Below are 14,337 nucleotides of genomic sequence, written 5' to 3'. Positions count from 1 at the left end.
GTCTGACTTGAATAAATGATAATGTGTTGTATTGCACAGTCATTGAAATATAACCTGTTCAAGTTACACAGTGACTAGAAGAGAGTACATGATTTTACGGATGACAGGGTGCTCTTTTCCTCTCAAGACAGACGCAGTAGAGACAGGAGATGTTAAATAGAGGCTAAACTATACTTTAGGCAGGGATGGTTTTTCTAGATACCTTTCTATAGTTCCCTAACTTTATCTATATTCAAATAAATGTTATATTTTTGGTGGGCAAGTTTTATATAATAGGTTATACTGTTGATAATGATTTCTAAAAATAGAAACATTAGTTTATTTCTGATCTAACCATGTTAGAATAAAACATTTCAGCATTCCTTCTCTATGCTTCAGTTAGTTGCTTCAAGTTTCTAGAATTAGATTAGGTGATCCAAAACTGTGTTAACAGGACTTTGTTCAGCTTCTTTTTGTGAATATGTTGTTTAAAAATATTTGAGACCTTTGCTCAAAGTGGTTGTATGTAACCCCGGGTAAATCTGAAATTCTTGCATGAGAAAGCCTAAATGATTTTAAATACCAGTTTGAACAGCCACACATTTCCAGCTTCAGTAGTTAGGGCTCTCCAGGAATGAGCCAGTTTAAACTGGAAGATTATCAGGCCTATTTTTTTGCTGGAAGTAATCTGAGATTGATGAAGTAGTAGACTTTGAGGGAAGTGATCTATGACAATATAGAGCCAAATTCATTATTTTTATTGTGCCAAATTCATGATATTATTTTCATAGAAATGTCACAAATAGTTTTGAGAAATATTCTGGTCAACCTCCATTATTAAAGTATTAAATCATGAATGTGATACAGAATTTCATTGTCTCATTTCTTTGTTTGCCAGATAGAGCAAGTTGTGTTGAAAGTAGCTATTAGCTTTAAAATTATCCGACTTACCGTTTTATAGCAGTATGTCTATTTAAAATGGGGCATTAACCAACAGTCCATGGATTCAGTATCTGTGTCCTGGAAAAGGTCACTGCTCCTATGAGCATACATTATAGAAACAAAACACCTATTAACTTCAGAAATTGAATTAGACAGAAAAGATTACTTTTGCTCTGGTTTACATCCTAAAGTGAAGACATAGTTTGGTTTAGGCTTTACTGATCAGAAACAGAAAGGCTGGAATTATTACTTGAATATGATTTAATTGCCAGAATTTTTGGTTTTGTGCTGAAAACTCTATTTACTGATACTGGCTGTGAACTCTGAGTAGTTAAGGTGAGTCTCTACACCAGGGTAACTCATAAAGGTAAACTCTCTTGCAAAGTTTTATTTTGTTATACTGAGGTAAAATCTTGCTTTTGCTGCCCTGCTCCACTAAGATTTTACATCTAGAGAACAAAGCAGCACACCCTTTGTGGTTAAAATATACAATATATTATGGTATCCAACATGCTGGTGCATGAAATGAAGTGTATTTCAATTAAGAATCTAACTTAATGTTACTTGTGGAGGAGTTTAAACAAGGTGAGAGTGCCTACCTGTAAAATTGTAACAATAAACAAACATCTGAGTAACTACACTAGTTTTGACACTATTAGATAAAACTTTTGGATGATAAAAAGCTCCAAGTTAACAGAGTTTATCTTAGTGGGAAAAGAAGTTTCGTGAATGGTAGAAAATTATTATAATATCTAGCTGTGCCAATAATAATGGCTAGTTAGGATAGGGAGGAAGGGATAGAAGGCAGGTATGGTTACAAGAATTAGTAGTTTATTGAAAGCATAAGTTGTTTTTTCATTTCCATTTTGAAGTTAGAGGAAATTGCTATTTCATCTTTAATTACATTGGGATGTTATTTATATGGTAAACTGTGTGTAAATACAATACCTTTCAATTGCTTGGAATTTCCCATTATTATGGGTTCCTGTGACTTCTCTGACATCCTTCTGATAAAAGTGTCAGTCCTCTAGGATGGCTGAAAACAGGAGCTGGGCTATGCTTATTTTCATTCAACCATCTATGAATGCCAACATACAATGACAAGAAGTGATCTTTCCACCCCGAGATTTGAATCCTCTTTTACTGCCAATTTATGTAGCAGCTCCCCAAAGACAACAACAGCAAAAAAAGAAAACCAAAAATGTGCCTTATGAAACACACCTTATGTGCATGCAAAACTAAACATTCAAAAGTTAAAAAATTTCATGTATGCAAGAAAATTTAAAAAAATATTATCCCTTTTTTGCTCTATGATACTTAAATCATGTCTGGTTTTTTAATTTTTTCCCCTGGTTTCTTCTTTTCACACAGGATGCATGAGGGGTAGAATTTTAGGACAGGGAGAGGTATTTTTTTGGGTTATTTTGGTTTGTGTTTCCCTCCCACCCCAAGCATTTTTGTGTTTGATTTCACAAAATACATCATGTTCTCTTGATTTTATGATTTTTTAAAAATTATTTATAATTTATTACCAGTATTGGTTAAGAATAGTTCATATTTTTGTACGGATTTTTGGGGAGCGTATTTTGAGATACTTATTTTCTAATATGTACCTTTGCAATAGCGCAAGTTGGAACACTCACATCTTTTTGAAAAGTGCCTGAAATATTGAAATATATAAAAAAAAATTCTTTAGGAACTGAGTACACTTTTGTGGTGCACTCCTGATTACTTGTAATGACTTCAGGCACCACTTAGTTTTTATGGTGCATTTAAAAAGCCTTACATGAGAAGATACTGTAGTTTTTCTTTTGCCGATAAGATACTTTGTAAAAACCTTACTTGTGGGCTGTAAAGAGGCACAGATGTATATTAGTGATGCAGAAGACAAATGGAATGGAAAGTGTTTTGTATTGTCTAAGTTTTTTAAATTACGTTGCATGAATATTGTGGTATAATGAGATTTGGAGGTTACCGTAGTCCTTGTATGATCATAAACAATATTGTGTGAGCAAAACTGGGTTGATTTTAGAAGCAGTCTAGATTTCATTAGTGCAAATAGTAATAAAACAGAGGCTTTTAGAGATTGTTGTTTTACTATTCTATATCCAGTAGAACTGAATGAGCCCCTTCAAGAACACTTAATACAGACATAGCAAAAAGGGAAATCTTTAGTACAATTTTTGTAGTTATTTAAGAGGAAGTCCATAAGAGAGTAAGAATCAAATCAAAGTATTACATTAAGTTTTTTCATCATTTGCCTGTAACACAGCTTGTAATGTAGTTTTACCTAAAATTTTTATTTACTATTAGGATTACATTATGAAAGCTAAAGACTGTCTCTGTTGCATATAGGTGATATAAGGCTTTTAGGAGGAGGAGGGCTTAAAATGTCAGCTTTTGTAATGTCCCATTTTCTTAGATGGAAACTGTGAAACTGTGTATGCCTTCATCCCTGTCCTAAGCTTCATCCCTGTCCTGGACTTTCTTTGTGTGTTGCTGGGTGGTAGTCAAATTTTTATATTTTATGGTACATTTGTGGAAGATAAACCTGGCAGTATAGGAACCAGTAATTTCAGAGTTCTCTTCAGGGAAATAGAGAATCTTATTAAATGTATTCGTATTGTGTACATATTACCAATACATCTCATTCAGACTATATTTGCTTCCTAGAGTCTATTAAATATTGCCTTTTGTAGAACCTGCATTTCTTTTGATAAATCTGATAACCTGTTTCTTAATCTGAATAGGACTATGTGTTATAAAGCAGAACAAGAGTGGAAAAGGGCAAAATGTAATCAAACAAATAAAACCAAATACAGGTATCTCTAGACATTGTTCTCATAGTTCTGAGTAGCTTGAGAAAGAAGAGAAAGAAGAGATCAGAGTTTAATTTTGGAAGAGCACTACAGTTGCTTTAAAGTAGCAAGTGCTGGGGCTGGTATAGAATCCAAACTCCAGATCAATTGATCTTTACCAACTCTATTAAAAGTACATAATTCTGGGCAGTTACTGGGCCTGGTAAGCCTGTGGAAAACACTGAAAGGGTTTTGGATAGATGAATAGCTCTGGGTTGATAAAAACTTAAATATTCTTTTAAAGTGTGGTTTCCTATTACATGTATTTAAAGTATCTCAGGTTTGAAGCTGAGGCTGTTGCAACGGATGAAGATAGCTGAACTATATGGTGTGCACCTCTGCTCTTTTTACTGTTTTTTGTACAATTCTGTATTAAGGGAAGGGACACATCTTCAATGGATATAAATCAGCACTAATTAGGACTGTGCTGATTTAAATTGATAATGGATGCTGCTTGCTTTTTATTTGCAGATAACATTGAGTGTTTTCTTTCAGTTTTAGTTACTGAGGAGGTTTTATCTTAGGAGGGTGAAGTAACAACCTGTATTCTTTTTGCTCGTGTCAGTGGTCATTAATAATTGAACGTGATTTTCATCTTGGGAAAGAAAAAAAAGCCAAAGAAGAAAAGACAATCATAACGTGGCTTTACTGAGTTATAAACCTTCTAGCTTCATACAAAGATCTTGGGTATAAACAAAAAGAGAAAATAGTTGAGTGTGAACTTGTGAAATCTTACATTTTTCCTTTTACTGATAAATTAGGGTAACCTTTTAAATATCTTGGAAACAGAAAAAGATTTAAATGGTTTTTATAATTTATGTTTTGTTTTAAATTATTTTTACAATTCTTTTACATAGTATGGCAGTTCTTCTAGCTAAATTGAATGTCACTATGATTAATTTTTAAGGGGTTCTTTTTGCCTTCAGAGATCCAGACTAGAGATCACAACTTTGTCATTGTCCCTCTATGTTACCTGAAGGTGAAGTGGCCTCAGGATTATTTTTCATGTCTTAAAATGTAGCTGGATTACTAAAGAAGGGACAAAGCAAGAAACAGGGTTTCTCTAGGATATAATTTTTTTAATGTTTAAAGTTATACAGTAATATCTTCATTTGATGAGTTGATTATGGAAAAGATAATTTGTATTTATTATAAAATGGTAGGAAACAGCGTGCATCATCACACCAGTAAGTATTGAGAATTCAAATAAACCCACTACTCGGTGTATTAACTTGATTGCCCATTTAAGTGAATTATAATTGTGTTTATTTTCTGTTTATAACTGAATTTACAGTGTTGTCATAGCAATAAGTGAAGGATATTCTGTGCTAGATGCTTACTGACGTTTTTTATTGCTGATTAGGATTGTCATAGTTTAGATGAACTTACTTTAAACTGACTTCTTATATTCTAAGGAGCAATTCAGTTGTCAGGAATTATTCTGGTAATAATTCTTTTGGTAAGAATTCCTGGTTTTCAACAGGAATTTTTATTAATAAGTACACATAATTGCTAGGATATTGTGCTCTAAAAGTTATCTGCATTGATGACGCCAGGAGAATAGATAAGGATTTTAATTCAAATGCTTTTCCTTCAAATGTTGTCTTATCTCCAACTCAGTTAAAATACTTGTAGAGGGCAATAACAGGCAAGCTGTGCTGGTTGCAGAGAAGAATCTTTTCCTTAATTTTGAGACTGGATGAAAGTGAGGAAGACAGTAATTCCGAGTCTAATGAGGTAACAGATGTAGAGACAAAACTGCAAAAAACATAAGATATCTTAGTTTTATCCTAAAATGATGTAATTTTTGAAAGTCCAAACAACTAGCTTGGAGAATGTCCCCCCTCATCCTAACTCCTTTTATCTAACAGCCTAAGTATGATAAACATTTTTATTGAAGTATGCCAAAGCAAGTTGATTGTTAAAAGGAATGTACTTTTCTAAGATCTTAATTATATCAAATGAGCAGAATTATTGTGCTTCTTTCATATCATCTGCAACCATCCTTCTGTAGGATTCTGTAATTACTACTTTAACAGACTTTCCTTATGTGAAGAGGATGTGTGCGCAGTCTTAAGACTTCTTATGGTAATGATTTTGTATCCTCTTACCCTATTGTTCTTCACAGATTCTACCTTTAGGGTATGTGACTTGTACAAGATAAGCCATTTTTTTCTGGTAATTTTGTAGTTAGTTGTTCTGTCACAATACAAATTGTGGAACCAAGTCAGCAGATACATTTCAATCTGGTGGTTTTAAACTATTGTAAGAGCTTAAATGTCTTTCAATATACTTTTTAAAAGTTTGTATACTGTAAATTTGTTGTAGAAAGAAATTCACAAATGGATTGTTGATAGAGTATATTTAGAGAGTCCACATGTTTAAGATTAGAATATTTTACTCAGTTTTTACATACTTGTTCTCTCAGTGCATAAAAAAGCAGATATATGAGCAGTTAATGATAATTGCATTTTATTTATCATGGTATCTTTTAGTGGGTTCACCCTGGCTGGATGCCAGGTACTCACTAAAGCCACTTTCTCACTCCCTCTGCAACTGGACAGAGGAGAGAAAATATAACGAGGAATTCATGAGTAAATAAGGACCATGAGAGATCACTCACCAATCACCATCATGGGCAAAACAGACTCAAAGTGGGAATATTAATTAAATTTATTAATAACAGAGTCAGAGCAGGAGAATGAAAAGTAAAATAAATCTTAAAAACACCTTCCCTCCACCCCTCCCTCCTTCCAAGCTCTACTTCCTCCCCCCCAGCAGTGCAGGGGGACGGGGAATGGAGGTTCTGGTCAGTTGTTTCTGCTGCTACTCAGGGAGAGGAGTCCTTCCCCTGCTCCCGTGGGGTCCCTCCCATGGGAGATAGTCCTTCACAAACTTCTCCAGTGTGAGTCCATCCCTCAGGCAACAGTTCTTCACAAACTGCTGCAATGTGGGTCACTTTTTCACAGGGTGCAGTCCTTCAGGCACAGGCTGCTCCAGCGTGAGTCCCCCAGAGGGCCACAGGTCCTACCAGGAAAGCCTGTTTCAGCATGGGCTCTTCTCTCCGTGGGTCAGCAGGTCCCTGCCAGGGCCTTGCTCTGTCTTGGGCACCCACCTGCACCAGTGTGGGTCTCCTCCATGGTCTGGAGGTGGATCTCTGCATCCCCGTGGCCCTCCATGGGCTGCAGGGGCACAGCTGCTCCACCATGGTCTGCACCACGGGCTGTGGGGGAACCTCAGCTTTGGTCCTGGAGCACCTCCTCCTTTTCCATTTATCTTGGTGTCTGCATTGTTGTTCATATGTTCTCATTCTGCTCTTCTCTGGCTGGAATTTTCATCTACCCAATAACTTTTTCTCCTTCTTTTTTCTCTTGTTATCACGGAGGCATTACTATCTTTCCTGGTTGGCTTGGCCTTGGCCAGTGGTGGGTCCGTCCTGGAGCCGACTGGCATTGCCTCTACCGGACATGAGGGAAGCTTCTGGCATCTTCTCACAGAAGCAACCCCTGTAGCCCCCCCACTACCAAAACCTGGCCACAGAAACACAATATGTAGCTTTAAAACACATATCTGCTTTCAACAGGAAGCTTTAACAGCTTTAATAGAATTTTTACTAAATTTCTTTCAAGCTACGTAGCTTCCTCTTCCACCTCTCCCACCCCCTTCTGAAAAAAGGGCTTAAATGCTGTGCTTTATGTGATACAACTTTCTGATGCCCATATCAGTTCTTTATTCCCTTCAACTGTTCCAGTGGAAAGGAACTTTTCATCAATTCCTGAAATTTTATTGATGTTTAGTTATCTAGATCTGAGAGACCTTAAAGTTAATGACATCGCAGTTGGATATTTAAAATGCTGTCATTTCTTTTTTACAGTGAAGATGCTCCCTCAAACTACTGTTTTCTCTATGCTAAAGGCATCTTTTACCTGTCAAGGCGTCTTCCTATACGGTGCCTTGAAACTGTGTGTTTGTGGGTAGAGAGAATATCTGTTTCTTTTTATGCTCATATTCCCTTACAAATGAAGAATCGTCTTCATGTTCTGCAAGAATTCTGTATTCTTTGCAGTTCTCAAGACTTTTCATTGCACATCTGCTTCCTCTAATCCTTTTCAGGGTCAGCTCTTACAAAAGCTAATAAAAGGTGGAATAATTTTTAACCAGAAGTGTAATTTCTCTTGAAATGGAAAGGATTTTTACTTTCCCTACGTTAAATTTGTGAGGCAAATAGAAGTTTGCATCTGATTAATAAAATTTAATAATTTCAGTTTATTAATATATGAATTCAAGTTTGGATGATGAACAAACCTCAGTAATACCCTCAGGGCTGATTTATGGCTCATAGATTTCATGATATGTATTTCCATACTTTTCCTGTGTTCACATACCAGAGATTTCATAACTGGAAGTTACAATTGCTGTTGTTTGGTGTTGTTTTTGGTGACCAACAGTTTAAAATACTAGAGTTGTCATAAAAAAATCATCATTATGATAAATTTAAGAAGATTGGATCTTGTTCTGAGTACAGAAAATACATTGAAATAATCTCGTGCAAATGTGTAGGAAGACTTAAGAGTGCAGTTGAAGTGCTGGAGCTCTGGTTCTCTAAGAATATATGGCCAGCATTCAAGAGCAGAATGTACTTTATGTGTGAATATAAAAAGTAGTCAGAACTTGAGTCTTGTGAAGGTACCTCTGTCGATTAGGCTTTGTTTGCATGCCAGTCAGTTCAACAAATGGTTGTTAAGCTGCCACAAATACTATTTTCACAAGCAGAGCCTGGAATTGTTCTTGTCAGTGAGTGAAAGTCTTGTAAACAACACAGTTTAGCATCAGGTTGAATCTGTATGCTGCAGCTGTGTTATGCACTGTTTTTCTTCTATGGGATCGAGGTTTTAAAATCTTTAATATGTTTAATTTCTTCTTGGTTTTAAGAAAATATGACCAAGGTTTATCAGTAAATCAGTATGGCATAAAAGTGAGAGGAGAGTTAAATTGTTAATGCAAATAATTTATCAAGTAATTATAAGTGATATGACTTTTTTATTTTCTATATCCTAGGATACCAGATGGTCCCATTGATCAGGGACCAGCTGCAGGAAAGGTACATGCTTTAGAGGAGCAACTTCTAAAGGCCAAAGAACAAATAGAAAACTATAAGAAGCGGACAGGAGATGGTGTGTAGATAAGTTTTCTTTTACTTCTGAAACAAGTTTTGGTGTTTTGGTTCATATCACAAATGTATTGGCTTCTTAACAAATAAACCCTTAAAAAAAAGCTACAATTACTGATGCTTTTATGCCTTTTTGATTTTTTTTTTTTTTTTAAATAGAAGGCCTTGGAAAAGACCATGAAATACTGAGGAGGAGGATTGAAAATGGGGCTAAGGAACTTTGGTTTTTCCTCCAGAGTGAGCTGAAGAAATTGAAAAATCTAGAAGGAAGTGAACTGCAAACACGCATTGATGAATTTCTGTCTGATTTGGGTCATCAGGAAAGGTACTTCTGTTAGTTGATTTTGACTTTTAATTAAACTGTTGTTATGTTGTTCAAAGGTGCATTGGAACTTATATTTTAGTTGTTGTCAATCTTTTGGCCTCCGCATTGTTGGAGTACCTTTTGTATCATATTAAAATATTCTGTATGAGTTTTGTTCATGCTGAACAAAATTAATCCAGAAACTGTTAAAAATTCAATGAAATCTGTCTTTAAGCATATTATGTTTATAACTCTGTTCCCAACAGGATTGCTGTGACAGTTTGTGTCTTATCAGTAAACAGTTATAAGAAAATAGTTGAATTAACTAGATATACCATCTTAAACAAATATCAATTTCCCAAAAAAACCTGCGATCTGCCTGTGTAAGCATCAGTAATAAAGCATGAGCCTTTGAAAATAATACTGTACTAAAGGGGAAAAATGGTAAGAATTTTCAATTCTTTAGAAATAATTTAAATACTATTTAAAACATAGTTTAAAGATAACATGTATTTATTTCTATTTATGATTATCAATGGGGGCAAATAATATAGTCCATTAAGTTTTGTAATTTAATATTCCACAATCCCAAAATCCAGTTTGTCACAGTTTGAGTTGAAAGTGAGAAGGGACTATTCAATTGTTGAGAATTATTATTCATATAAAAGATGTGATCAAATTTCATCCAATTATTTCTCACTCAAGTGCAGCTATGTATGTTTGACTGAAATAAAAGTAGTGCTTGGCTGAAGTAGAATTTTCCTAAAGACTTGAGATCTTCAGTTGAACACTGAACTGACAGAGAATCTGCGACTTCCTTGGACAGTTTTTTCTACAGTTATCTCCCCTCAGAAATATTTGTTCTTCATAGAAGTTATTTCTGTTTGTGTTTCTTGGACTACAGGTCATTGATTCTTACGTACTTTTTAAACTATCTCTGCCAAAAACTGGAGCAAGTAGTCTAATGCCAGACTTTCTGATGTTCATCATGGTAATAAAATCACTTGTGTACACATTTTTGCCCTGTTTTTAAAGCCAGGATGAGGCAGTCATCACAGTGAAACCTTGAATAATGTGTGTTTGATGCCAGAAGGTTTTTATGTCCCTGCCTCCCAGGATGAGTCCTTTTCCTTTCTACACCGATGACTATTAATTCAATAAGCCCAATTTGCAAGTATCTGTATGTCTGACAGCCTTATGTTCACATCTCTCTGTACTTAAGGATGAGGTGAAACCCATTCTAGAAATGCTCCCTTGCATTGAATTTTAAAAGTTATGAGATGAATCCCAGTGTGGAAGTGTGAAACCACTGTGGTACTGGAAGAAGTTTGTATATGATACAAGCAATCGCATCCACTTTTTTTTTTTTTTTTAATTTGACAATTTTTGTGTTGAATACATGTTTTCTTTTGACTGTCACAGTGGTTATCAAAAGCAGAATATCCTGGAGTCTCTTGAGTCTTAGTAGTAGATCTGTGTAGACCTTACTGTATGGTGAGGTCCTCAAAGAAAACTAAAGTTATTGAAGCTAAAGCCAAACAGCCAGAAACTAGGTTTTATTAAACTAAAATGTAGACCATCTATTTACAGTATGGAAATTCAAAGGAATTGCATATGAGAAAACAGATACAAAAATGTTTCTACAATATTCAACTTGTGTTCTTGGTGTACTTACAATATTGCCTTCAAGCAATAATATTACCTTGTCTTCTTGGTTGCCTCTAGTCCCAAGGAATTTTTTTCTTTCACCTTTAAGGTCAAGCTATTTGCTTCTTTTCCTTTAATCTTTCAACCTTGCCATGTGAGTTGCAGAAAACTCCCAGTTCTTTGTGTGCACATCCTTTGGCATGTGATGCACTGCTGTCTCTGGAGTGTTCTTTGCCCTCACAATGCACAGGAGCTCCCCAGGGAAGGAGCGGTCTCGTCTTCCCTCCACACAGTCCATCTGGTCTCTGTTCCTGAAAGGAACATAGCATAAGTTTGGAACGAGCAAATGAGATGCTCTCATTCACTCCGAGAATAACAGGTTTTTAGTGTTTGGGGTTTTTTTGTTATTGCTGGGTTTTTTTTGTTCTTTTGGTTTAATTTTTTTAAGTATATGTGCACTTGAATTTTTTTAAAGGCATTAAACGAGTTACCAAATGCCCTTTCATTGACAGTGCTGTCTTAAAAAGTGCTGTCTTACTTGAATGGAACACTGAAAGTGAAGCTGGTATTACTTATTTATATATTTATACATGAATATACATGAATAGATATCTTAGAAATTTTAATACATATTTTAATATTTGAATTAGAAAGATTAGTGTTAATTATAAGTACTTAAAGCAGTCTGTCATGCTGTCCTTATGTGGGAAAGCAAATAAAAGAGGTGGGTAGTGATCAAATGATGAGATAGTTTCGTAAGGAAAGAGATAAGTAAGGTAGTGCTTCTTATTGGATACCTTAATCACTGTTTGTTGGCTGTGTCCTAGGGGCTGTGTAGATTTTTCCCTCAGAGACTGCCAGTCTCGCATATGTTTTTGTGAAGTATTTCACTACCGATTCTGTTTGAAAAACAACGTTGCCCAACACAGAGTTTTCTGCATTGGGAATTACATAATTGTGTTCTTCTCGTTGCTATAGGGAAGAGAGCTGTTGAGAGTAACTTCATCTTAACATTGGAAAGACTACTTGATACAGAGTTAATAAAAAAGAGCAAATTAATGCTGTAGTTGTCATGGTTGTTTCCTTTGTTGACAAGGTGGCTGTTACTGAGTTAGTTTCATTCCTTCTCCTCCTGGGGAACAGCTGTCAGCAGGGATTTTGTGGTATTTGGCCAACATTTGATGCATAATGTTTGGACAAATTTTCACATTATTTCCATTGAATCACAGATTTTTCTTTTAGTTTTTATTTGTTGATGTAAAATTCCTAGGAGATTTAAGTGTAATTTTGCCTTATGACTGGAATAATTGTCTAGACTGATTATTAAAAATGCCCACTCTCCCTCCCTTTATTTTGGCAATCAAATGCATATGAAATATATAGCCAGATTTTTTCCTTCATTATACTTTGCAGGAGAAAAATGCTTTTCAGAGCAGGTCCAAGATTTATTTTATGATGTGAAACAACAATAACAATTAATTGATATGGTTGGTTAGTAGCATAATGAAAGACCAAGTGTGATACTAAATATCTGCAATGCCACTGTCTGAAGTTTTCTGCATTTTACCACCTGCAGTAGCCTCTAATAATACTTTGCAGGCTAATCTTTTGTCTGCCCTTGCCTATCCTGGGCTCATGAATCACCGGTCCATCTACTTTTAACTCTCTACATGGCCCCTGACCCTGGTCTTTGCTGTTTGTGTCTTTTCTAAATCTGCATTAATAAGCCTTCATGGTGGTCACACTCAAAAAACCCTAGCAGATGTAAACTTAAAAATGCACATTTCTCAGTAGTAACAATCAAAGAAAGAAGGTCTCTATGACTGTGTCCTAAAATAGAACTACCTTTATAATAATTTCTGTGTGATAAAACCTATTAATTTTTCAGTTCCTGGTTTACTTCAGAATTTTATAATTTTTTTTTAAAGACTGTGGGTACTATCTGAAAACTCTTTCATGAATTCATAAAAATTTCCTGCAAATTATTTGATATTCTTTATGGTTTGTAGTGAGCAAAGCTGCCTTTACCTAAAGTCTCAAGCCACTGAGGCTGTATAACAGCTCTCTCATCATTTGTCTTACCTCAGCAGTGATGGAAAATAATTATATTTCATCTGTAAGGCTGATTATTAAAAGTTACTTACTACCTTTCCTTTGCTATGGACACCATGGTCAATAATATAAAATTTAGACAATTTTTTCTGTAGAAATAGTAAAAATTACTTAAGATCTGAGAGAGAATGTTTTTTAATTGGTAAGCTTTATATTTTCAGTTATTTTATGTCAATATTTAATAGAAGTATATTTCTATCAAGTAAAAGGAGGCTATACTGGTTACTTACATCAGAAGTACACAAAAGACCCTTTTTAAGGCTTGTGAAAGAGCATTTGAAAATTGTTTAAAATATGACTGTGTGCTTGCACAGCTGCTTTTAATGATAGAAGATTTTTTAGTGTTTAGACCTTAAATTTATATTTTGTCTTTAAACACCCAAAATGGTTGCATCCCATTTGGGAAGAAAAATATATTTAAACTCCCAAGAAAGTACGTGGGTTTCCCTTTCTAATATGTCTACTAACCTAAATGCTTTCTGTAAATTGGAAAACACTGTCTTAAGAGCAGCAGACTCTTTATCTGTTATTTGTGTATAATCTATTATATTAGGTTTACTCCATCATTAATTCTGTTCTAATTTTCCCTAAACTGTGTTTGCACATTACTTTGAGTATTATGTGTCTTTAATAGTTACTGGTTTAATACTAGTTACCTGATGATACTTTAAATGGTTTATTTGTTTGCAAAACTGCAATAGGGTGTTTCAAGCTCAATTACCATGCAAAAGAAAATCCAGTTTATATTGTTTGAGATTAGAATGTAGATAAAGTTCTTCCAGTTGATTGGCAGAAGGTGAAGGTTACTGCTGCTGAACAATTTGGGTATAATATGTGATACAACAACATTAGATGCTATATAGGTCAGTGTCACTGCTACCCTGTGTAGAAGCGTGGGTGTTAAGGCCAGAATGTGTGTATGAGAGTGTATGAGAGTGAAAAGCTACAGATCCATGAATATGGTTATTAGCAGGAGAACTCTGTATGATAACTCTGCTGATAAAGATAGGCCTGTTCCAATTTGATTTATTTCAGTGTTTATTGCTTATATACTGTGTCACTGGAAATAGTTACCTTAATAGGGATACACAGTCTGCTCCTCTCTCACTTGCTAAGCTTGTTTGCCTTAGCTAACTACCTCTGTGCTTCCAGTACTAACAGGTACTGCCAACAACGGGACCTTCACACATTGTTATGAAATATACTTCTCTTATCCTCATACTCCTTTTTTGTCACTTCCCAAATTTCTCTGCCTTTGTTCTGTTGCATCTCTTTCTCACAAGGGATTAAACTTGTGGTTTATCTAGAATTTCAGGCAATAAATT

General features: G+C 35.0%; 1 protein-coding gene across 2 annotated transcripts in view; it reads left to right on the top strand.

The window, feature by feature from the left end:
• The window catches only part of FUT8 (fucosyltransferase 8), a 116,312-nt gene that overhangs the window by 59,816 nt on the left and 42,159 nt on the right, over nucleotides 1–14,337 (top strand). For both annotated transcript variants that reach the window (XM_027719590.2, XM_027719591.2), the window contains 2 exons: nucleotides 8,838–8,953; nucleotides 9,109–9,274. In XM_027719590.2, the coding sequence (XP_027575391.1) occupies nucleotides 8,838–8,953; nucleotides 9,109–9,274 (282 nt within the window). The remainder of the gene's footprint in view (nucleotides 1–8,837; nucleotides 8,954–9,108; nucleotides 9,275–14,337) is intronic.

The sequence above is a fragment of the Pipra filicauda genome, unplaced genomic scaffold, assembly GCF_003945595.2.
Source record: "Pipra filicauda isolate LSUMZ 115617 unplaced genomic scaffold, ASM394559v2 scaffold133_size2016399_pilon, whole genome shotgun sequence".
Lineage (NCBI taxonomy): Eukaryota > Metazoa > Chordata > Aves > Passeriformes > Pipridae > Pipra > Pipra filicauda.
The sequence above is the reverse complement of the archived record's forward strand: the minus strand, read 5'-3'. Positions and strand labels throughout refer to the sequence as shown.